Source organism: Aedes albopictus, chromosome 2 (assembly GCF_035046485.1).
Source record: "Aedes albopictus strain Foshan chromosome 2, AalbF5, whole genome shotgun sequence".
In the NCBI taxonomy this organism is placed as follows: Eukaryota; Metazoa; Arthropoda; class Insecta; order Diptera; family Culicidae; genus Aedes; species Aedes albopictus.
Window position 1 is genome coordinate 499,885,541 of NC_085137.1, and position 26,447 is coordinate 499,911,987.

At 42.6% G+C, this 26,447-nt stretch overlaps 1 protein-coding gene across 4 annotated transcripts in view; it reads right to left on the bottom strand.

Moving 5' to 3' along the window:
• Positions 1–145: 145 nt before the first annotated feature.
• The window catches only part of LOC109621274 (pancreatic triacylglycerol lipase-like), an 82,247-nt gene continuing 55,945 nt past the window's right edge, over positions 146–26,447 (bottom strand). For all 4 annotated transcript variants that reach the window (XM_062854398.1, XM_062854400.1, XM_062854399.1 and 1 more), the window contains exons 4-7: positions 15,754–16,629; positions 2,890–3,105; positions 2,473–2,806; positions 146–1,349 (exon numbers count right to left, since the gene is read on the bottom strand). In XM_062854398.1, coding sequence (XP_062710382.1) covers positions 1,244–1,349; positions 2,473–2,806; positions 2,890–3,105; positions 15,754–16,629 — 1,532 coding nt within the window. In that variant the 3' untranslated portion in view covers positions 146–1,243. The remainder of the gene's footprint in view (positions 1,350–2,472; positions 2,807–2,889; positions 3,106–15,753; positions 16,630–26,447) is intronic.

The following is a 26,447-nucleotide window of genomic DNA, read 5'->3' on the forward strand; positions in this document are numbered from 1 at the left end:
ATGGATTCAGTTCATCGGTGCACTCGTCTATCGTATATGATGGACTTTCCCACCGATAAACAAAATGCACTCGATCCGAGAATTTTGAAACTAGAGCGGGGTCGTTTGCAATCAAAACTCGGACCGAGTGAATTGAGTTCATCGGTGGATAAGTTCATAGTCTATTTCCTATTTGTTCATGAATTTTGTCTTAATTAATTGCAAAATTTCAAATTAGAGAAAACGTTTATTTGTATGCACGTAAAAGCAAACAGCGGTGCTATGTTCTCTAGGACTCTAGGAGGTCATAGTAACAAGCTAATTTTCCATAAACATAGGCCCATTTTTAACGCATTTCATCCACTTTGTGCTAAAATTGAATTCATTTGTTACTATCTACTCATGTATTTTCCCCACGATGTTAAAAGCTGTAGCATTTCTTCTAACTCAACAACAAAAAACAGAACAGATTCGGAAGTTAAAATTGAAAATTTAACCATGACAACAGGTAAATTTTTCAAGCTTCAGGTAAGTAGGATAAATAAATTTCATAGAAATATTCCTTACAACGTCTAAATTATCAACCATATGTTTACAAAGTATAATAAAAGCACGCAGGAAACGGTCACGTTTTGCTTGATCTAAAGAGAAATTTGTACAATTGAATATACTTGTAGGGAACACGTGGTTTATGGTACTTGTATTCGTTTCTTAACTAGGCAAAAATAAATGACTTTTCTCTCTCGCTCTCAACAATCCTCGGACGTTCAGTTTCATTCACCACCCAACGACAGCTCTCTTGCTCAGTCACTCAATCACTCATCATTCATTCTGTTCTGGAGGAGATAGGAAATAAACGCACTAAAATCACATATGAAGCTTTCTCTCTCTCCCTCTGCTACGCATTACGAAACCATGGTCACCGGAATCTTGGTATTTTGGATGAACCTAGCCGAATGAATTGTTCACTAACGGAGCCTCACATAGTGTATCGGAAAAGATTTTGAGTAGCCTTCCTACTCGGGAAAGCTGACTGCTAACTACAGAAATAATAATCAACAAACAATACGTAGTTTACACTAATCTAGCGCTCTCTCTCCCTCTCTATCTCGCTCTCTTATGGTGTGATTCCAAATAAAAGGTTTCGTCTCATCCTCATCTAGCCTAAAGCTCAAATTTCTTTCATGAGAGTATTTCTGTTATAGGTAGGATCCGATCCGGTTCGGTTCGGTGTGATGGTGTTGGGCTTTCTCAACGGTTCGGTTCACCGTTTACAGTTGTCGTAGAAAGAGTACGTTCCACGGCTGGCAATGTCGGCAAAGTCGCGCTTCGGGGCGCACAGCTTGTTCGAGTATTCGGTGTTGCGCTTCCTGTATGAGAGGAAAATGGAGAATAGAAATAATTTCAAAACGTTGCATTGAAAATATGAAATATTCTAGATGACTTATTATCAATGGAGACAGAATATCTTAGACTCATTAGCACCATCTAACGGATAAACCCAGAATAGGAAGCAATCAGTGAAGTACTAGATTGAAAGTAGTGAGCTGGATTTTTGTATGGTGAGATGATCAGTTCTCGATTTTTGTAATGAAATGGTACAAACAGTGTGGGTTATATGATTTCTTGACTAATTTGATACTATTTGAGTAAAAGTTTGGGTAACTGTGTTGTTGTATTAGTTATTTCTTGCAACTTTAACAACACAGTTACCCAAAGTTTTGCTCAAACAGCATCAAATTAGGCAAGAAACCGTATAACCCACGCTGTTTGCACCATTTCATTGCAGAAATGGAGAACTGATCATCTCACCATACAAAAATCCAGCTCACTACTTTCAATCTAGTACTTCACTGATTGCTTCCTATTGTTCAGTTAATAGGACAGATCGGTGAAGTACTAGATTTGTAGTAATGAGCTGAATTTTTGTATGGTGAGAAGGTCAATTCTCCGTTTCTGCAATGAAATGGTGCAAAAAGCGTGGGTATTATTTTTCCTTGCCTAATTTGATGCTGTTTGAGCAAAACTTTGGGCAATAGTGTTGTTGTTTTCTCCATTTCTTGCAACATAAACAACATGGTTGGCCAAAGTTTTACTCAAACAGCATCAAATTAGACAAGGAATCATAATACCCACGCTTTTTGCACCTTTTCATTGCAGAAACGGAGAACTGGCCGTCTCACCATACTAAAATTCAGCTCATTACTACAAATCTAGTACTACACCGAACGTGCCCCATTATCGAATGGCCTTTGATGATCTGATAAATTTGTCGAACACGAAATGTCGAGATGTAGATGTTCAATTTTTTGATTTCATTACTAGTTTTTAGTCTAAGCTTCTCGCGCCACCTAGCTGGCTTAATCCAGAATCATTTAGATACAGCTTTCATGAGTATTCGCTGTGAAACCATGGTTATTGTATACAATAAATGATGCAAGAATTGTATTACACAACTACCTAAATGAAACATATGATAATTATGCTACTCACTCTCGGGATGGCATCTGCATGGTTTCCACCTGGATCGATTTCACGTACAGGTGATTGTTGCACCAGAACAGGCACAGCGTCGTTGGTTCCAGCACGTTCATGTCGTGCGTCCAGGACAGTTCGACCTTCCGGATCCGATCGCCCAGATCGTGCGAATTGGTCACCACCACCTGGTAGACGGTTCCGTGCTCAAATCGGGCCGTACCCTTCGGCGTGAGGTCCAAACTTCGGATGGCGCCCCGCTCGGAGAAGATTCCGGCCGTCAGGTGACCCTGGACCCACTGTTCCGCTGTTTTCGGTTTGGCAAGCTCGATCGTGAACCGGTAGTGGCGTTCTGGAAAGAAATGGACGGAGAGAGATGGACGGAAATTTGAGAAGGCTTCCGTCCGATTCGCAGGCATTTCGGGTAACACTTACGACAGAATGGAAAATCCCGCCCAGTCGCTAGGAAGTACTTGCCCGGTTGGGGTGCCACAGGAATGGACGAACCGACTGCGATGTCGTTTTCGGAGATATTCTGCCTGGTGGTTGTGATTGGAAGGGACGCGTGGTAGCCCATCAGAGCGCAGTTTCCGGAAGTGCATTTGAAACAGTTCCCGCTCAGGAAGTGCTGGTAGGAGGGGCAGCGATGGGCTGCATATGTTTTTAACAGATAATGTTGTTACTATAGTGAAGAATATGTGGCATTAATATCTCAATAGGACGCAATCAGTGAAGTACTAGATTGAAAGTAGTGAGCTGGATTTTTGTATGGTGAGATGATCAGTTCTCCATTTCTGCAATGAAATGGTGCAAACAGCGTGGGTTATATGGTTTCTAGCCTAATTTGATGCTGTTTAAGCAAAAGTTTGGGTAACTGTGTTGTTGAAGTTGCAAGAAATAAATAATACAACAACACAGTTACCAAACTTTTGCTCAAACAGCATTAAATTAGGCTAGAAACCGTATAACCCACGCTGTTTGCACCATTTCATTGCAGAAATGGAGAACAGGAGGCAATCAGTGAAGTACTAGATTGAAAGTAGTGAGCTGGATTTTTGTATGGTGAGATGTTCAATTCTCCATTTTTGCAATGAAATGGTGCAAACAGCGCGGGTTATATGATTTCTTGACTAATTTGATGCTGTTTGAGCAAAAGTTTGGGTAACTGTGTTGTTGAAGTTGCATGAAATAAATAATACAACAACAAAGTTATCCAAACTTTTGCTCAAACAGCATCAAATTAGCCAAGAAATCATATAACCCACGCTGTTTGCAACATTTCATTGCAGAAATGCAGAATTGAACATTTCACCATACAAAAATCCAGCTCACTACTTTCAATCTAGTACTTCACTGATTGCCTCCTACTGATCATCTCACCATGCAAAAATCCAGCTCACTACTTTCAATCTAGTACTTCACTGATTGCTTCCTATTTGGAAAGCAATCTCTTTATAAAAGTGAAATTTGTTCTATATATACGATAAAAAAATAATGCCGAATTCATGACTAAAAAGTCATGAAATCATAAAATATGTCGTTTCATGATGTCATGACTACGAGTTTCGTAGTTAAATAACAAAATATTTGTTTTATTCCAAGTATAATTTTCTTATAACTCTTCGCTGAGAATCCAATACTGTTGGTGCAGCGTGGCTAGCATGAGTTGAGGGCCATCGTGCAGTAGCTTATAATGAAAGAAACTAGCCAGCAGCGTCGACAGCGTATGTTTGGCCGAAATCACGATGGGGTGCTTGACGAAGTCAGAGAGGGTGGCGAACGGTTTCAGCCACTTCAACGCATACGATTTGGTGACTCTTTCCCCGCTGGCCAGATCCGAGAGTTCTTCAGCGAACGACTGCCGTTGTGCGAGACGACAGAGGTGCACCTCAGCGGTTTGTAGTTCTGCGGAGGTAAGTGGTGCAAAAGTCCCATCATCGACAGTGAGCTAATTGTACTTGTCCGGATCGGTGCGTCGTATCGTGGCGCGTTCTTGCAAAGATCGAAGATATCGCAAACGGAACGCAGTGATCCGACGAAGCTTGGAGATGCCGTAGAAGCGGGCGAACAGCTCGTCGTGGAAATCGCTTTGTACGACACCCATCGAAACTAACGGGACCTTCCGCATCTTTTCTGTGGATGCTTCGGCGTCTTCATCGGCCGGGAGGAGATTCGGGCAGTTTGCCGGAGAGAGTGCCAACCAGCCGGCACCGTTCCACCAACGCTTGCACTGTAGAATGTCGATTGGATTCAATCCCCATGAGATATCGTCTGCTAGTTGTCGATGCCAGAAACATGTTTCCAGCGACTCACGGCGACTGCATACTGAATTTGGGACACTCGATTTGCTATCGCAGCAGAACTGGGCCCGGAAAAGTTGGCCACCTGTCTGCACCAGTTAGTAATCAAGATCTGGGAAACCGAACAGCTACCGGAGAAGTGGAAGGAAGGGATAATCTGTCCTATCCATAAGGAAGGTGACAAGTTAAAGTGTGAGAACTTTCGAGCTATCACCATTTTAAATGCCGCCTACAAAGTGCTATCCCAGATCATCTTCCGTCGTCTTTCACCAAAAGTAAATGAGTTCATGCGAAGTTACCAAGCCGGTTTCATCCTCCAGAAATGCCGTGAATTTCAGGTCCCAACGTACCACCTGTTCATCGACTTCAAGGCGGCATACGAAAGTATCGACCGCACAGAGCTATGGAAAATCATGGACGAGAACAGCTTTCCCGGGAAACTTACCAGACTGATAGGAGCAACGATGGACGGTGTTCATTGGAATCTCGACGGGGACTACGACAAGGTGACGGACTTTCCTGCCTACTATTCAACATCGCCCTGAAAGGTGTTATGCGGCGAGCCGGGCTCAACAGCCGGGGTACGATCTTCACGAAATCCGGCCAATTTGTCTGTTTTGCGGATGATATGGATAATATTGCTAGAACATTTGGAACGGTCAAGGTGGCAGAACTGTACACCCGCCTGAAACGTGAAGCAGGAAAGGTCAGACTGGTGGTGAATGTGGCTAAGACATAGTACATGCTGGTAGGTGGGACTGAGCGAGACAAGTCAAGCTTTGGCAGTGATGTTACGATAGACGGGGATATTTTCGAGGTGGTAGAGGAATTCGTCTACCTCGGTTCCTTGACAACGGCTGACAATAACGTGAAGGTTGACCGGAAGCGGCGAATCCCATTGGCAAGTTTCTCCGTTGTGCTTCAGCGCCCACAAGCGCTGCTCAAGAGTTTTGCAACTGCAATGGTAGAACCCACGAGACCAAGCGGGTCCAAAATTTGGGCGATGTATGACTTCACTTCACGCTTTGTCAGTACCACAGCCGGTGGTAGTAGTTGTACTTTGAACCGTCGATTCTCGGTTCCTACTCAAGACCCATAGTGGAAAAGCGGTTGTAGGGCCAGGTCTTCCGTTGGAACACCGGTGAGAACTTCCGGAACCTTCGACGCCCACTTCTTGATTGGGAAACCAGCAGTGTTGAGCATAGACGTCACTTGTTCCCGCACTTGAATGGCTGATTCCACGTCATCAGTTCCAGACAGCAGGTCATCTACGTAGCAGTCGTGAATCACTGCATCTACAGCAACTGGGTACAGATGTCCATTATCGTGAGCTAACTGCTGCAGAGTTCTCGTGGAGAGATACGGGGCAGAGGCAGTACCGTGTAGGTCACTGCCTGCAATTCGTATGTGGAAGTTGGACCGCTGAGGCTCTAACGGGTACGGATTCGTGGAAATCTGCGATCCTCGGGGAAGTGCAGCATCTGCCAATACATTTTCTCTACGTCGGCGACGATAGCAATGCGGCGAATACGGAAACGCAGAATAATTGAATATAAGTCTTCTTGTACGACTGGGCCGACCAAAAGCGTGTCGTTCAGCAAAAATCCGGACGACGTCTTGCACGACGCGTCAAAAACGATCCTGATCTTTATCGTACTGGACTCTTTGAAGACGGCAGGGTGTGGGATGTAGCAATGCGGTTGACTATGATCTACATGTACGTCGGGCTTTTTCTTGTGTCTAAGCTGGAGGTATTCGTCCATGAACCGGTGGTACGCGTCCTTGGTTGCAAGATCACGTTCGAAATACCGCTCGACACTGAGAAGACGGCGATCTGCGATATTCTTGGAGCTTCCTACACTCAGCGAAAAAAAAAAACTAACGAAATTCATCGAAATACTTTATGAATTTTTGCTATAAGTAAAAAACATGGATGCCATGAGAATACCTTATGAAAATTGATCGAGCTTCAACATGAATGTTGTTGTTTTTCGGATAACCAACCGAAATGGTATGTTAGACATACGTAATGCCTGAAGTTCATAGGCACAATATGTGATGAAAAATGGACAAATTGAGTGGAAAAATTGCGAAAAAATCCACGTAGTTCTGGTGGGATTTGAACCCACGTCTCCCCAAGTTCGCTAGACAGGGAGCGTTAACCAACTCCGCCACAGAACAAGTAACAATTCTGTGAAGTAGAGAGCCAACCTGAACCCAAAGCCCACCTCACCCCACGTTCTTTCCTCGCACTCAATTTGTCCATTTTTCAACACATATTGTGCCTATGAACTTCAGGCATTACGTATGATCGAGCTTGTTATGACAAATTTCATAAGATAGACTTGTGAAAAGAACAAAAACAATTAAAATGATGCAGACTGGAAACGATCCACGAACGTCGGGATCACTGAGCTCGTGTTTCATCCACACGGCTACCGACGCTTGAGAATACTATGTTGCTAAGCATATATAAAAGCCAAGATATGAGACGATTTTACATCTTAGAGCGACTTTATGAAATTCGTTCGGATCATTATGAATTGTTTAAAGACCATTTCATAAGTTAGGAACTTATGGAAATCTTAAGTTTATTTGGCTGAGTGTAGGACAACCATTGGATTGTCGGTTCGAGGAAGACTGCGACGATATACCTCCCTGATGAATCACGAGCGGTAGTTTCTGCGTAGTAGTCTTCACACCGGTTCTCTTTGACCGACCACGCAGCACCGTCGGAAATGTCCTCGATTTCCCAGAACCATTGGAGGGTGGCTTCTGCGGGATCAGCTATTGAAGAAAGATTACAGATCCAAGGGATACAATTGTATTGGCTTGACGCGATCCCAGTGACGGCCAATCCGAATGGCGTTTCAATCAACCTTGGAAGTCCGTCTCCTAATAAAATCTTCCGACCACTATGGAGCTCCCAGAAGGCTTCACTTCGATGACAAGGTCTATTCTTCCTGGAATGTGGAACTGAGGGTCTGCTAGGGCAACCTTCGGTATAACTCCTGTGTTCTCGACTGGCCGGTGGCGGTTATCGCACTTTTCACGTTCTGCGTGGAGAGACCGATACATTCAATGGATATGTCCACCTTCGACCGGGGGTTGAAGAGTAGCTTCGCTAATGGCTTCGAAATGAAGTAGGGCATGGAGGTCGAGTCCAACAAGGCTCTCGCCTGGTGCTCATTGCCGTGGTCATCGACCACGTTGAGGACAACCGTTTCCAACAAAACCGTGTGGCATGCAGTTTGGGCTGCCATGCTGACTTGGGAGGAGTGAAGCTCTGGGATTGCACACTTATGGCTGATAAAGACGGTTGCAGAGTAGGAGTTGAACTACTTTTAAGTTTTCCCTATGGGCTCCTTCTGGGATTTCCAAAAGAATATTTTTGGGATTCCGCTTCGCAATCTTTTAGAATTCGTTAAAGAAATGCTGACACCTTGGGCTTTTTAAATGTGCTCCTTCTGGGAATCAACCAGATGTCTCTTTTTAAATTAGTCATGAAGATTCCTTCTGGAGTTTCAACAGGATTTAAAATTCTTCAAGAAGCTAATTTTAGTTTTTTTTCCTAGAGATCCTCGTGAAACTCCTATATAATATGTATATATTTTTTTTTTAACTTTTTGTTAAAACCTTTTGAGAAATTTGATTTCAGCTGATATCCTCCAGCAATTCCTAGTAGAATTCAACCAGAGGTTCTCTCTAGGATACCTCCCAAAGTTTTCTGGGTTCCCATTAGTAGTTCCTTCTGGGATTGTTCAAGGGCATTCTTTCAAAAAAACCTTCCGGGATTCTTTCAGGAGTTTCTTCTGGAATTCATCCGTGACGACATTCTTGGATTCCTCCAAGAGCTTCTGTTAGATTCCCTCCAGAATCGTTTGTGGAATTTATCCTGGATTTATTAAATGGGGTTCCTCATAGACTACCTTCTGACAATCTACTAATAGTTTATCCTGAGAATCCTCCTAGATTTTTTTTTTATTCTAGGATTTTTCTCTGAAAATCTTCCAGGAGTTCTGTCTAGGAATCCTCCATAGCAGCTCCTAGTGGGAAGCCTCCAGAAGCTCTTTTTGGAACTTTGCTAATGACATAAACACGTCATCTTCACTTAAAAAAAGATCGAATGTCTATCTCATGCTAGAAGACTTTTGCTTTCTATCCATTTCTCTTCTCGGCCATTGACCACGCAACTATCTACCGCCTCTGCTTTAAGGACAAACGGCTTGAAATCCCGCTTCAACAGTGCATCAGAACTTCAGACGCACAAATCTTAAGAAGCAAGCTTCAAACAACAGTGCATTTTAATATTCTGTTCTTGCTCACTTGTAATAAGCATAAAATAAGAAGCTCAGGTGTGCTGGTTTTGTTTAAGAAAAGATTTGTGCCTTCGAAATCGTGAGTAGGTGCCAAAGTCGGCCATTTTGATATTATAACAAGTCTGTCCTTAAGATGGATACTGAAGGCGCAATTTTCAGCGTTAAAGATATTAAAAATGCGCATAGACTCTGTGCAATGTTTTGAAACTTTTATGAAAAGCGAGGTTATAAAACTCTTTTCAATAAACTAAGATTTTCAAAGCGAAACGCCTGTAAATATTGAATCAAAAGAGAAAACGCCCACGCACGAAACTGTGCGTTTTCAAATGCTCTACAAGTGTTTCTTGGGCAACGTTATTGGAAATTGATCCTGAAATAGTTACACCCAGAAAACAGGTTTTCATGAACCACTTTAAGTAAATCCAGAAAAATATCTCTTAATCGATCAATTTTAAAGCTACATAAAAACTGTCTTCAGCAAAGTTGCGCAAAATGAATAGATCCGCAACTTTTTCAAAGAGTGCGTATAGCTATTCTTCCAAATAAAAAAATAATTTTTAATTTCTTTGAAAATATGGCTCATCCTAATTTTCATGTACATTGCAATAAGGCCCTGGCGTCATGATGCATCACTAAGCTTTCAAACGAATTATTGACTTTTTGCCTCGCGTTTTTGAAGTAATGAAAATCTGTCAATTCTGCAGCAGCGCAGCAGAAAAAGTATCAGCGCAATAACTGCGATTGAGTATATTGGATGATACATTTTCATACGAATATTCGCATTGGTGGCTGTTGGGAGGACCACCTTATCCCACTACGAACGCAGCCGAAACATCCTTCGGGGCTCTTCCGCTGACAGCCGTCAGCTTGTGACAGATGTCATCGAGTTTCGGTGTGAATCGTTCCACGTTGACCGTCATCATTATTATTGCGATCGCCGGCTCGCGTGCATACACGTTTTATGTAGTACTTGTTCTAGATAATAAAGTTATATTTTAATTCGTACTCGCGAGTCGCGTCCATAAGCATGCATCGCAACAGTGGCGACGAGGCGGTAGTAAATTCGTGCTAAAAATCGCGCGTTCATCCCGAGAAAAGGCGTTCTTCGTGGATCGGTAGTAGGAGAAAATTGTGCGATGGCGACAAACAATGGCGGTAGTGCACCAGGTTCGGGAGGTCAACAACAGTCGGGCAATATCACCGACACCATTGTGCAGATCCTCCGTAATCAGCAAGCACTCATGGGGCAAATGTCACAGCAACTGGCAGCCACCCAATCCGCCATCAAAAGTTTATCCCGCGATGAAGTGGTACTCGATTCGCTTTCCAGTAACATGGTGGAATTCGTGTACAACAAAGAAAGCGGTAATACCTTCGATGCCTGGTTCTCCCGCTACAGTGATCTGTTTGACCGTGACGCTTCCAAGCTGGATGATGCCGCGAAAGTGCGTCTACTCCTGCGCAAGCTCAGCCCGCCGGATCACGAGCGTTATAACAGCTTTATTCTGCCCAAAACTGCTCGGGAATTCACCTTCGCCGAGAATGTGGAAAAGCTGAAGGCGCTCTTTGGTGCAACCATCTCCATCTTTCGGCGGCGCTATAACTGTCTCCAAACAACCAAGGAAGACAGTGAAGACTACCTCGCGTACTCTGCAAAGTGAACAAGTCGTGCGATGATTTTATGCTGTCTGAGCTGACCGAAGAACAGTTCAAGTGTTTGACGTTTGTGTGTGGACTCAAGTCGAAGCAAGACGCGGAGATCAGAATGCGCCTCATCAACAAGCTCAATGAAGCTGAAGATCTCACACTCCAACAAGTGGTTGAACAGTGCAACAGCCTGGTGAACCTCAAACAGGACACCGTGCTTGTGGAGAACCCGTCATCAGTGAATTTCGTGGCACACAACAAGCGCAACAAACCCTATCGGTCGAACAGCAACAGTCCTTCTCGAGATCAACCAAGAACACCCTGCTGGTCCTGCGGCGGGATGCATTTCAACAAGGATTGCCGGTTTCGCGACCACAAGTGCCGAGATTGCGGGAAGCACGGTCACAAAGAGGGGTACTGCTCCTGTTTCTCTTCGAAGTCATCGTCTGGCGCGTCAAGTTCAAAGAAGCCAGCACCGAAGAACAAGAAGAAGAAGCGAAACCAGTCAACGAAAACAGTGACCGTGCAGAACATCAGTCAAGGCCGGAAGTTCAAGCTCGTCAAGCCGGACGTCAAGCTCAATGGTGTTCCTCTCCGGCTGCAACTGGACACGGGATCGGATGTGTCGATCATTTCGCACCGTTCATGGATCAAGCTCGGTCGACCAAAAGTGCACACCGCATCGTGTCAAGCAAGAACAGCGTCTGGAGAGCCTCTGGATCTGGTCTCGGAGTTGCACTGTAGCATTACCCTGAACAACGTCACGAAGGAGGGTAAGTGTTACGTTGCCGCTCCTAACGTCCATCTAGACATTTTAGGGATTGACCTTATGGATATGTTTGGACTGTGGAACAAGTCCATCACGTCGTTCTGCAGTGACCACCGAGGAAACCCAAGAAGTCGCTGATCTCCGTGCCCAATTTCCGAACGTTTTCACCACGAAGTTGGGCTTATACAACAAAACTCCGGTTCAGTTGGTGCTGAAGAACAACCCACAACCGGTGTTTCGACCCAAACGACCGGTAGCTTACAGCATGGAGAGCGCTGTGGAGGAAGAACTTCGACGGTTGGAGAGCCTGGACATCCTGAAGAAGGTCAACTTTTCCGATTGGTCGGCCCGATCGTTGCCGTCCGAAAGCCGAACGGGACGGTTCGAATATGTGCGGATTTCTCAACAGGCCTGAATTCCGCGTTAGAACCGAACTGTTATCCTCTGCCGTTGCCCGAGGATATCTTTACGAAGATGGCAAATTGTCGATATTTCAGCCACATTGATTTATCGGACGCATACCTCCAGATTCCTGTCGACGAAGCAAGCCAGCAGCTCCTCACCATTAACACCCACAAAGGCCTATACCAGTTCACCAGGTTATCGCCCGGCGTAAAATCTGCTCCGGGGGCCTTCCAGCAGATAATGGACACCATGCTCGCTGGTCTCACGTTCACCGTTGGTTATTTGGATGACGTTCTGGTCGGAGGACGTACGAAGGCCGAGCATCAACGAAATCTGCAGAAAGTTCTCGCTCGCTTGCAGGAATTCGGCTTCACGGTGCGCATCGAAAAATGTAGCTTCAGCATGCGTCAAGTGAAGTACCTGGGTCAAATACTGGACGGAGACGGTATCAGACCAGACCCGGATAAGGTGGCGGCCATTGCCAACATGCCACCCCCACACGACGTACCCACTCTTCGGTCGTATCTGGGTGTCATAAATTACTATGGGAAGTATGTGAAGGAGATGCGTACTCTTCGGCAGCCGATGGACGAGCTGCTAAAGGCGGAAAACAAGTTCTACTGGTCGTCCGCCTGTCAGAAGTCATTCGATCGCTTCCGAGAAATTCTTCAATCACCGCTGCTGCTCACACACTACAACCCATCAATGGACATCGTTGTATCAGCGGATGCGTCATCGGTCGGGCTGGGAGCCCGCATTGCACATAAGTTCCCCGACGGATCGGTGAAAGCCATCTACCACGTGTCTCGAAGCTTGACTGCAGCGGAAACAAATTACAGCGAAGTGGAAAAAGAAGGCCTGGCCCTTGTGTTTGCCGTGACTCGGTTCTACCGGATGTTGTTCGGTAGAAAATTCACCCTAGAAACTGATCACAAACCGTTGTTGCAGATTTTTGGCTCTAAAAAGGGCATTCCCACCTACACTGCAAACAGGCTTCAAAGGTGGGCCCTGACACTTCTACTCTACGACTTTGAAGTCTGCTACATCTCCACCGACAGTTTCGGGCATGCGGACGTATTATCAAGGCTAATCAACAGTCACGTGCGTCCCGAAGAAGAATAAAGGGTGAGTCGATAATTATTGTGCCATTTTCAAACTAACGTAACTTTTTTCCTACTTCACCAAAATCAACCAAATTTTGCACAGTTTCTCCTTATAGTCTATTGTTTACATATAATGAATTGAGCAGTTATCAGTGAGATTTCGGTCGATATAGAATAAATTTAGTTAACAGTTCTAAAAAAGATGTTGTACAATCACGTGCTAAAATCAAAAATCATGGTATCGCGCCTTGGAACAATTAATGATTATACATTATCGGATCATCTTAATGTTCGTCAATAGGTTTCAAGAATGGTTGTCAGTGAGACATAAGCTTGGAGCTGGATGAAAATCAGGCACGATGCGCATAAACAAACCAGATAGCTTTAATTATTTGTTTCAAGTGGAGCCTAAACATGTCCACATGGAGGGCGTTAATAGAAAATATCGTGAATTTCACTAAAACGCATCCTAAATTTGAACCTATACCAAAAAGTTGAAATACATACATATACTAAGCTACTGTAAACATTTGGTTTCATTTTGTTAACTGTAGACAATTTGTGAATCAGTTGAAGGTAGGGTGGCACAATAATTAACGACTCACCCTTTATGTCATCGCCTCCCTAGAGCTGGAACACAGCATACGAACAACAATCAACGACTCGTTACAAGCTTTCCCGCTCTCGTTCAAGGTCATCCAGGGTTGCGGAACTATCAGCGACCCCGCAATTCAACAGTTCTATCTTCGTCGTGAACATCTCTCCATCGTTGCTGGATGCCTCATGTATGGTGAAAGGTTGGTCATTCCGTCAACCTGTCGAAAGAAAGTGCTCCAGCAGCTGCACAAGGGGCACCCTGGTGTGGAGCGTATGCGCTCAATAGCTCGTCAGTATGTTTATTGGCCAAATATCGACGATGATGTGTCCCGACTAGTCCGTTCCTGCAACGAGTGCGCCAGTGTAGCCAAGACAGACCGGAAAACGAATCTGAAGTCCTGGCCCAAACCAGCGAAGCCGTGGCAGCGCCTGCACTTGGATTTCGCCGGTCCACTAGATGGGAGCTATTTTCTCATCCTGGTAGATTCGTTCACAAAGTGGCCAGAAGTAGTTCGGACGAACAACATCACTACAGCGACAACCTTGCGAATACTCCGTGGCATCCTCGCAAGATACGGACAACCGGAAACATTGGTCACGTCACCGACAACGGAACTCAACTAATTAGTGACAAGTTCGAAGCATACTGCTCAGCAAACGGGATCGTCCACCTGAAAACTGCTCCTTATCATCCGCAGTCCAACGGACTTGCGGAGCGGTTCGTGGATACAAGCGAACCCTCAAGAAAATCACCGCAAGGGGGGAATCCCTCGACGAAGCCATCGATAGTTTTCTACTGTGCTATAGATCAACACCGTGTCGAAGCGCTCCAGATGGAAAGTCGCCTGGGGAGCTAATGTACGGAAGGCCGATTCGGACATCCCTGGAACTCCTTCGGCCACCGACACCGTACGATGAACCATCCAAGGACCAAGCGAAGCAGTTCAATCGGAAACACGGAACAAAAGCTCGAGAGTACCATTCCCAAGATCTCGTTTGGGCTAAAGTCTACTCTGCAAACACTTGGACCTGGACACCTGGAAAAGTGATCGAACGTATCGGTAGTGTGATGTATAACATTTGGCTACCGTCGAAGCAAAACCTAGTTCGGTCCCACTGTAACCAAATGCGGAAACGTTACGAGTCCGAAGACAACACCCAACTTAGCAGTACACCGATACACGCTCATGTTCCGCTAGCGATTCTCCTGGACAGCTGGGGCCTGCGCAACACCATACCTGAACCGGAAGTAGAAAGTAGTCAGCCAGTATCTCCTTTGCCAGCTGCGCTACTCGAGGACCTGCAGTCGGTTCCACAACGTCGTCAACGAACTCCCCAAACCAATCTACAGCAACAATCGATTCCTACTCGTCAGTCTTCAAGAGTGCGAAGGCTGCCTGTGAGGTATAAGCCGCACAGGGGAGGTGTTGGGAGGACCACCCTATCCACGAACGCAGCCGAAACATCCTTCGGGGCTCTTCCGCTGACAGCCGTCAGCTTGTGACAGATGTCATCGAGTTTCGGTGTGAATCGTTCTACGTTGACCGTCATCATTATTATTGCGATCGCCGGCTCGCGTGCATACACGTTTTATGTAGTACTTGTTTTAGATAATAAAGTTATATTTTAATTCGTACTCGCGAGTCGCGTCCATAAGCATATCACGTATCGCAACAGTGGCAAAGAATTATCACTTTGAAATTTCGAGCCACATATCCAACATGGCCGCCGATGCTGCTGATGCCGTAAAAGGCCTTAATGTAAGATACTTTGAAGAAGACCATATTTGTCTCAACACTCATTTGAAGGTGTTGAATGCATCTTTCCTCGTAAATCTGGTTCGTGAACCACTGTGCACAGTTGATGCGATATGGACGGAACATATTTGTCCTTTCTCATTTTATATCACCTCTGCTATAATATTCAATATTTTGGGGTATGCAGTTCAGCGCCCCTTTGGGTACAGATCATAATGTCAAACTAAGATGGTCAGCAAAAATGAAGTATGACCTTAGGTCAATTTCAATGTTTCAAAGTCAATTTCACATGAACATCGCGAGATTAGTTTTTGAGAGATTGCGTTCCAGATTGAAATATTTATCTTTTGTATACCGCTGTTTACTACGTCGACAGAGAATAACAGTAAATTCGCTACTTACCTACATACGGACACTTTCCGTTAATACTATCGATAAATAACTTAATGGCTCTAATGTGGTTGCAAGCTAGCAGAACACGGGACGCTTCCTCGATTCCATCTTTGATGAGCGTCAGAGGAATGGTGGCAGCTCCCTCCTGCGAGAGGGCACAACCGGGCTGTTCTTTGCCATTATTTGGATAGAAGTCCAAATGCCCGCAAGCGTGGGACATGCCATAGCCGGGAATCTCCAACCGGAACACACTCCGACCGTCCGTGTGGATAACGTCTACCAGAGCGGCATCCGACGGGTCCAGCCTTACAACCGGGTCCATCCCCTGGAAATACGGTTCAGCTGGATCTAACCCTGTAATACGGCCCAAACCCGGCGTCCTCTCGGCGGCGTACCCTGCGGTATGGGCTCCCAACGAGTGTCCTATGAGATGAACGTCCTCCGCCCTGAGTCCTTTGTATTCCGTCAATTTCTTGATCAGATAAGCTATCTCTAATCCTACCAGTCTAGTGTTGGCCGTGGCCTGCGTGTAGAGAGGCAATGATCCACCGGCCCAATCCACCACGATGACGTTGAGTCCACCGCGTGTGATCAGCTCATCCCGCATCTCCGACACCCAGTTGGACAACGGAGTATCGATGAACCCATGGATGATGAACTTGGTGTTCCAATCGGAGCGGAAGTTGCTCTTCATGATGGTCTCCTTGGTTTCGGCCTGCAGCAACTGACCATCGGTGGGGTTCTTCTCCGTGTACAGGATGAACCGGGTGTTGATCACACTCCGTGGCAGCGGAAAGACGTTGAACGGTCGGAAGATCAGGTGGTACCATTCTTTGGTGATGTTCAGACAGCCCAGCTCACCGTAGCACCGGGTCATGTTTTCATCTGCATGGGAAAAGGGGGAATTGGGTGGCATTATTTCGGGTATGAGTTCGATTGCTACTGTCACCCATTGGGAAAGTACGAGTAAATCGTCTTGGATAGTTGCTGTAAAGTGGTTGAAAGTAGTTGAAGAGAGAGGTATACTCATGAGTTGGTCACGTCGCGATCGGGCGTTCTCGTAAGAGCTGTAAATTGTCGTTAATGGGATCAGTATTTATTCAGTATCAATAATCGGTACGATGAGGGTGAAGTTGTTACAGGAAGATCAAGTTCTACTTTGTAACGGTCGAATCAGTATTTTTAATGAAATATAATGATCGTATATACACTTGTAGACTTATAAGTATGATTTCACAAAACAATGAATAATATCCTTATGATTGTTTTCGATTTAAAATAATGCACACTGTACATGATAACTTTAACGTTGATTGATTGATTGATTGATTTGTCTTTATTAGAGAGACTTTCAGCCCTTGGCTGGTTCGTCTCTAACTTTAACGTTTCACAATTTATAGTTTCAACTAAAAAACCTGATCATCATCAAACTTTTGAAAACAGCCGTACTCGGAGTTATTGTAATGACACAGTTAATAGGTTTTGGATGAAGAATGAAGCATCAGTAACATTGTCAATTTTATAATGATGGGTATCAGCAGTCAATTAGAGTTTAAAACTGATTTAAAACCACAAATAAAAAAAGTGTTATGAATACTGTTCTAATTTTCAGCGATTATACAGCTTTATAATTTCAAAATGATGGATACATTAACCTTATGCAAGGATAGAAACACCGAAACACCATGTGCCAACGGAGATGTTAAATTTGTGTGAATTTTAGAAAGTTCGGTTCAAGATCAATATAAGATGCCCTCTGTGAAGCAACAATGTGTAAACATCTATGTATCATGTCGATGTATGAATCATTCAATTCAAAATCGATAAAAAAAAACCTAATTTATTCACTCTGCGCACTGCTGGCAATGAAGAAACATCAAAATGGGCAATCATTACCTACGATTGTAATCTGAGAGATTATTCCAAATCAAGCATTAGCTCATCAGTCTCACCCCCCGAGAGGTCCCAACCAGCAGCGTGAACTTGACCGCACCGAAACCTTCTTTTCATTTCTCATCTCTTTGTTCAACCGACACAGTGCGGTTTCGCTTTCGCCACGGGCGCGAGGTATTCGTTGTTGGAGGTGATAGGAAAAAAAAAATCAGCGTTTCAAATGTTAGGTATTTGGTGTTGAACTGAGCTTGTGGGCTGCACCCCGCGAGAGCTTGTTCCATTGTGTTTGCTCACAATCCGCCGAACAAGTATGCTAATTAGTGAATTGCCGTTTGCTATTTTCGATATTATTCGCTTTAACAGCCGGTGATGGTGATCAGCTGGTGGTTCAAACATCGACGAAGACGAGCCCGGTCGAAAATATTGAATTATAGACTGCGATGCCGAAGATCATTATCGGTTGTGGATTTTTTCTTTTAGTATTTTTCCACGACAAGGTAAACCAGTGTTGAGTAATTTGTGCATCCTTGGAAGTGATTTGTGAAGGTCGCACAACTGGGCGCATCGACGGAGTCCATATTGAACGTTTCCGCATCTTTTAACACAACGGATTATGATCGATGGATTGAAGAGATATCGATAATCAGAAAGTCAATTTGGTGTTTTGCTGAAATATTACAAGGTTTACTCGTATAACAAATCAAACAGCGGTACATCGAGAATAACAAAAAGTTGTTTGATGTAAAATCTAATTGATAATATAAATAAAATGTTACCGTAAACCGGGGTCAAATTGATCAGCGGGGCGAAATTGATCATTCGGGCACTACATTGTAATCCCATAATAGGAGCTCATAAGCGTCGTAATGATCTTAAACTTTTTACATCATCTGATTCGTAGATGTCTAGAGATGAGCGTAGACTTTAAATTTTTTAGAAAAAAGTTAGTTTTGCTATATATTTTTAGGAATTTGCAATGTATTCCTCATTTAGCTGAAATCATTGCTACTAAACAATCGATTGATAATAGGACTTCCCGTAAATTCTCTGTTTTAACATTTTTGTGGAGCCTTGGTTAGGAAGTTATGTTGCTAATGAGAACATGAAATAGTTAAAATAAAGTTCATTTTATGATGAAATAGTCATTTATTGTGCTAGAAATCACTTATTTCAATTGAAATTGCCTACCTTAAGGCGTTTAAGGGGAAATTTCAATATTTAATTTTGCATTTAAAGTATTAAATTCACTAGTTGTAAGATTTTAAACGCGTTATTCGATTTTAGAAGAGCAAAATTAAGCGGAGAAGAAAATTTTCCTTTCCAACCGATGATTAATTGTATACTGATCAATTTCGCCCCAAAGTGACATTTCCAATTTTTTAATAATTGGAGTTATTTAACTTAAAGAGTAAATTTGTTGAACGAAATTCTGTCACATGGTTCCATGGAGATCCACTGGGTACTGGTTTTACAAAAATTCTTTTGGCAATATTCGAATTGGCACTGATGTTATCCACAAAAGTTGTTTTAAAGTGATCAATTTGACCGGTACTAATTCTATAAAATGTCAAATCATGGCAATTTATCGCCAAAAAGTGCAATACACATGCATCAGACAATGTGCTAAATTTAACATCTTTCACTTGATATCGATGGTCAAAATCAACTAGGTCGAGAAACTCCAATAGAAATTTAAAACAAAAGATTGTGTACACTCATTGCACAATTATGGGTCACTCAAGGAACAATCATTTCATAAAATGAATCGTTTAACATACAAAAATAACATTTTCATTATTTTTATTTTTTATTCTCTTTATTGAAACTCCTTTTTATTGTTTTATATAAAATTTGCTTGTAAAATTCACTTTAGACGGTGAAAATTACTAAAATATTGGTGAATAATGAAAACCACAATAATGGGTCAAAATTGGCTGTGTAACAATTATGGGTCAATTTGTTGCCTATTATGGGTCACTCAAGAGGAATCGGCTCAACAATAATGTTTTGTCTATGTTTTCAATGAATGATCACTTATTCTCGATAGATCAACTATACTAGAATTTAAAACTGGTCTCAAACCTCTTAACGAAGCGTGTTTTCGCGATTTGGAATCAATTTTTTAAAATTGGGACAGAATATTCAACACAATCACCGATAAACGCCTAAAAATATGCAATGCCCATGTACGCAGAACTGTCAATATTATGCTGCACAAAAAGTGACCCATAATTGTGTGATTTTCGGTGTTCCTTGGCACAATAATGAATCATTTAAATTTTGCCTGAAATAAGCTTTAATTAGCTGCAGTCACATGAATTTCTACATTTAGAACGTAAATTATACCTTTATTCTGGTGACGATACCATTTTGCACTTGAAAATCACTGAAGCTCGCTTTTACAGAGCTTACGAAAGCAGCGCACGCACTTTCCGATATTCACAATCGAAGCGTTACTTTGACAGATGGTTTTGCGCCGAACAAAAAATATCGGAAATATGTATGTATTGACGTATACGCCCGTGTGCGATACGTATAGTGACACAAAATAAATCAACTTATCAACGAAAAATGATAATGGCTAACAAAAGCTTGCAATTAATTAGTATTTATCTGTTAAAGTGAAAAGTGACTAATAATTGTGTGTGACCCATAATTGTGCAATGAGTGTAGATCGTGATCTGCCAATAATGATGATCTTGACGAGAAAGGAGATTCGTGATTAGCATTTTGCCATGCCTAATAGATCATTTTATCGTGGATGGCGTTCTTTTGTCTTTATCTCGAAAACATCTTGAATTTTGTTTACTAAAGTTTTCGTAAATTAAAAAAGTTGTTATACCGTCTTCAACCAAAAATTGCACAGACTAAATGATCCCTTACATTAAGCAACGGGAAACATATGGAACATGCAGTGGTCCAGTGGAGAGATTGACGAAAAGTTGAAAGATTGGAGCGTAACCCATACTCCACTAAGGAGATTCAGGTGGCTGAAAATCGAAAATCGACTTTATTCAATTTGAGATTTAGGTTCGGCAGTTGAAAACATGCCACTTCATGTATATTCAAGACTCCAGGTGAACTATCTGCTTCACTTCGCTGGGGACCGCGACAAGGTGATGGACTTTTATGCCTACATATTCTTGAACGTCGCTCATGCACACTTAGTTATTAATACCGAATTCGGTTTGATTTTTAAACGAATTCCATTGGTTCAATATGAAAAATCGAAAACTTCGGTTGATGTGTGATATTTCGATAATCAAAACCACCTATTCGTTGGAAGTGACAGTTCTCGACAAACTAATATGTCCAATCTACCGAGCAACTCGGTTTACTTTAAAAAAAATATGGACTCGGTTGGCAGATACCGAGAAAACTCGGTTCACCGTCAAGGGGCACAACTTTTTGCCGACATATTCGATTTCTTCAATGTTGATTGAGCTACAATTGGATAGATTCGTGCGAGTTTTGTGCAAATTGTGTTGCTGGAGTTGAAGTGAATCCTTAACTACCCAGGTAACCAATAAGCATTTGAATAAAGGGTGAGTCGTTAATTATTGTGCCACCCTATCTTCAACTGATTCGCAAATTGTGTACAGTTAACGAAATGAATCCAATTTTTTACAGTAGTTTAGTATATGTATATATTTCAACTTTTTGGTATAGGTTCAAATTTAGGATGCGTTTCAATGAAATTTAAGACATTTTCAATAAACGCCCTCCATGTGGACATGTTCAGGCTCCACTTGAAACAAATAATTAAAGCTCTCAGGTTTTTTATGCGCATCGTGCCTGGTTTTTACCCAGCTCCAAGCTTATGTTTCACTGACAACCGTTCCTGAAACCAACTGACGAACATTAAGATGATCCGATAATGTATAATCATCAATTGTTCCAAGGCGCGATACCATGATTTTTGATTAATTAGCATGTGATTGTACAACATCTTTTTGAGAACTGTTAACAAAATTTATTCTATATCGACCGGAATCTCACTGATAACTGTCAATTGATTATATGTAAACAATAGACTATAAGGAGAAACTGTGCAAAATTTGGTTGATTTTGGTGAAGTAGGAAAAAAGTTACGTTAGTTTGAAAATGGCACAATAATTATCGACTCACCCTTTACACCGTATTTCTGTTTTATATCTGCATTGGGCCTGCTTACTGCCGTTTCATAGCAGTTCGACTGCTAAACTGCCCTATATTAACAATTCAAATGCTACTTAAAATCTTACAGCAGTTTCGTATCATTTCAAATGCATGGTAGGTTTTGGTCAAGAGGCATGTTAAAGTCCATCAGGAGGATCGAAGTAGGTCTCGCCGCGATCGGACGTGATTTTGTTTTCCTTGTCACGGTTTTTTTTTCGCTCTCCCGTTTAGTGTGGTGGTAATTTGGATAGTGCTACGCCATCCGGAAGAAGCACGCGTATGTTACAATTCGGACGATGGTGAAGCCAAATGGCTTGAGGTACTATGCCATGCGGACGGGAATATTTGATTTCATGTGTGAATTTGTGATAAAACGGTGCGGTACTGAATCGAGTTGAAGATGGGGCTGCAATTAACATCCGGTGAAGACGCATTAATTCACTTGGTTAGCCATTGAGCGGGACATTTTGGAGAAATTTTGATTCAATATAGTGATTCAATTGAACACACCGACGAGTGGCCACCGTTGGCAAGTGACTCCAGTTAGGATAAAAATATTTCCGCTTATTTATAGTAGTGGAACAAATCACGAATGACAAATGTAGAAAATCAGCGGAAAATGTGTGACAATTTAGTGTTGATGTGTCCCTCACACTCGGAGAAACATAGGAATTTCTTCCAAGACCCCATGTAAACAACAACAACTGCGTGCGCGATGGTGGTGAGACGAAGAGCAACCCTTACTGCGCTGTAATATCGTTCCCGTTAACACTGAGGAGCAGCAGTTTCCAGATATTTTGGTGAGAACGTTTCGAACTACGACCCAACTACGACCCCTTTAGAGGGCGTTTATAAACTTCGAAAACTAATTTTTGATTATGCAACGTTTGCCTCGTAGTTTATTTCATTTCAGAGAGCGAGTAAAGGCGCTTAAGCCTAGGCATTAGGGCCAGGACACGGACCAAATACCTGTGTTCCATCCCAGGAAGCGAAGGACGAAGGGGTGACATTAACCTTCTTAGCATCGTCACCCCCATCGATTTTCACGTATTTTGCGTTCTAAAAAGCTGAGCGGTTGGTACGAGATGTCCCCACTCAAAAGCCTAATTGTTAAACCACAACGCTGCACAGTAGGCCTGGCCGCTTTAATGTTTGTAAAGCATTCCCGATGTACTGCAAACATTAATAATGACAAGAAAAATGGTAGAATTAGTCGATTCTATCATTTTCCAGGATTCTTTCAATGAATGGCTGTGTATGTGTAGACTAGACTAGACTAGACTAGAGAGGCATGTTAAAGTCCATCAGCTCAAAGTGCTTATCTGGTAGTGCACCCAGGGCACTGTTGTCCTGTTGACTTCAGCTACATTGAGGAGGTACGTTACGAGCATATGTTCAGCAAGGGGGTCCATATTGGCAACCAGCGGCTGAATGTTCCTCCACCGGAAGCTATACCTTAGATGGTAGCCTAGCCAAGAAGGTTCAACAGCTTCCCATGACAAAATGCACTTTCAAGCAGTGTCGCGAAGCATCAGCGTACAAGTCACAAAAAAGCTGATAAACAACAAACTTGTATCACCCTGTCTCTGCGGTTTCTGATTCGCTCTCTCTACAGTCGCTAACACCAGAAAAGACAGAATCCCATCATAGTCACCCGGTCACCCTTGTTTTGCTACAATCATCCTGACTTGGATACGGCTCATGTGAGTGTCATGACTCTCTCCGTCGCCTCAAGCAGATGCACGCGCAACAGCATGTAAAGCTATGCATGTGTATTATCACAAGCACGGTACTACGTCATAAATCCTATTCGTTTTGCATAGCTCAGTTTAAACGCACACATTGAGCGCACCACGCAGTTCGCCCTGGCTACGGCAGACGCTCTCACTTCGCCCGTTATGCATCGTTGCTCAGAGAGATTGATTCTCTAGCAACCAGCCTGAAGCATACTCAGCAACTGCTATCGCTGCAAAGCTGTGAAGGGTGAAACCCACAACATGTTTGTCATTCCAGTCATGACATGCTATCTGTTTCGTATCACCTTGGGAAGGGTGACTCCAGAAAGCGGTTCAAGTGATTGTCTCGTGATGGTCGCGATTATTCGCAAGACTGCTTTCTAGTTCCACGAAGTGCAGATAAAATTCTAGATTTTCTGGCTGCTCATGGTGAAGGTCACCAGCGTACCAACCCAACGTACTTCAAACGACACATTTAGCCTCGCGTTTTCTCGAGCACATATCTGAAGATCCGTAAGCAAATCGATCTGTAAATTCTACTCGATGTTCAGTGCGAGTAAGCAAGCAACAAATAGTATTAGCAGCTCAATTTGTGTTCGAGAAAAAACGACAAGAATGAAAAGCGGCTGTTGTGGTGATATTTCGATGTGAAACTGGCAACACTGGTACGATCGGGAAAGAAAATAGAAGTGTATTATACATGGTTGGGTAAAGAGGTGTCCAAAATGTAAGATAATTAAGATTAATTTTAAGGAAAATGTATAAATAAAACATCTGAATTCCAGCAACAAAAAACTGCAATTTTTGTGTAGTCATGCCGAACCCCCCAACAGCGGCAATTTTAAAAACCATCTCTCGCAACCTTGTCCTTAAATTCTTGAGTTCCGACAAGGCTCATTATTAAGGTGTCATGAATCAGTGCTGAAAATTTCATTTCGTCATATCTAAATTCAACCACCTACAGCTCATTTTAGAAGCTGAACCTGAGAATATGGTATATGAAAAACTTATGCGGCTAGACCAGTCCTGCAAGAAAGTCACGGAGAAACCGCTATTTTTCGAATATTTAAGGTAAATGTCACGGACTATCTTTGGAAAATGCCAAATGATATTCATCGTGAATATCATTTGCATTTTTTTGAAGGAGGTCCGTGACATTAAATATTCGAAAAATAGCGGTTTTTCCGTGACTTTCTTGCAGGACTGGTCTAGCCGCACAAGTTTTTCATATACCATATTCTCAGGTTCAGCTTCTAAAATGAGCTGTAGGTGGTTGAATTTTGATATGACGAATTGAAATTTTCAACACTGGTCATGATGCATCACTAAGCTTTCAAACGAATCATTGACTTTTTGCTTTTCAATGATTGTTTGCCTCGCGTTTTTGAAGTGATAAAATACTGACAATAGGACAGATCGGTGAAGTATTAGAATTTTAGTATGGTGAGAAGATCAATTCTCCATTTCTGCAATGAAATGGTGCAAAAAACGTGGGTATTACAATTCCTTGCCTACACACCAAAATTTTTGAAATGCTTCCAGCACGCCAAAAATCAGTAAAAGAAATTGCTGAATTTCGGCACAACATTGCTGACCAACTGTCAAAATTGCTGGATGGTTCAGCAAGTTGAAAAATAATTGCTGATACTTAGTAATTTGTATTGCTGAATGCAATCAGCACGCCAAAAATCAGCAAAGTTTGCTGATTACCAGCAGAAATATTTTGCAGTGTAATTTGATGTTGTTTGAGTAAAACTTTGGGTAACAGTGTTGTTGTTTTCTCCATTTCAGGCAACATAAACAACATAGTTATCCATAGTTTTGCTCAAACAGCATTAATTTAGGCAAGGAATCATACACACTTAATCCAGAATTGCATGTTCGGTACTTTTTTGACGAAAATAGAATAGCGGAACTATTTCGGTAGCTTCGTTAATCGATTTTACTGAGGCTCAGTACACCAACTGTCAAAAACGGTTGCAAAAGGTAAACAATCGATGATTGCTGTATTCAGCTGTTCCATTTTCGTCAAAAATTTACCAAACATAGTATTCAAAATTAAGTGTGTAATACTCACGCTTTTTGCACCATTTCATTGCAGAAACGGAGAATTGACCTTCTCTTCATACAAAAATTGAGCTCATTACTACAAATATAGTACTACACCGAACGTGCCCCATTCTTCAGTAACTCAGCAGAAAAGTATCATCGTAATCACTGCGAGTGAGCATATAGGATGATACTTTTTCATGCGAATATTCGCTTTGGTGGCAGAGAATTATCGCTTTGAAATTTCGAGCCACATATTCAATATGGCTGCCGAAGCTGATGATGCCGTAAAAAGCCGTAACCCTCAAATGGATACCTGGGGTTCATTGGACCCCAGAACCACTTTGAAGTTATCGCAAACAAGTTTGGATTGACATATCGGCCCCATTTTTACAGTACATACCTTCAAACTACACCGCGATGAGTTATTTGTGCAAAAATACCAATAGTTTCATGATATACTATGGATTATTCTCGATGTCAAAGTTGAACCGGGTGATTTTGTACCCCTGGGGTCCATTGGACCCCCCACGGCACAAATAATTGTATCTTATGAACATGATTCCCTAGAATAATGCTATCTTCGACAAAATTGTTCTGCAAACCAAGGGCAATCTTATGATAAAAATTGAAGAGAAATTAGCCCAGTAGATGGCGCTAGAGTGTATTCTAATTAGGTATTGAAAGCTTGAAAATCTTGATATTCAAAATGCATAGAACGTTCGAATTTTCAGCAAAAGTGTACATCAAAATCAATTTGATAATAAAAATTATGCTAATGTTTTTCTGCAAGCTGGCGCTAATAGATACATATTTGCTCAGCATCCTAGACAACCTGAACGACAAACGTCCTCAAAAAGTAAACTT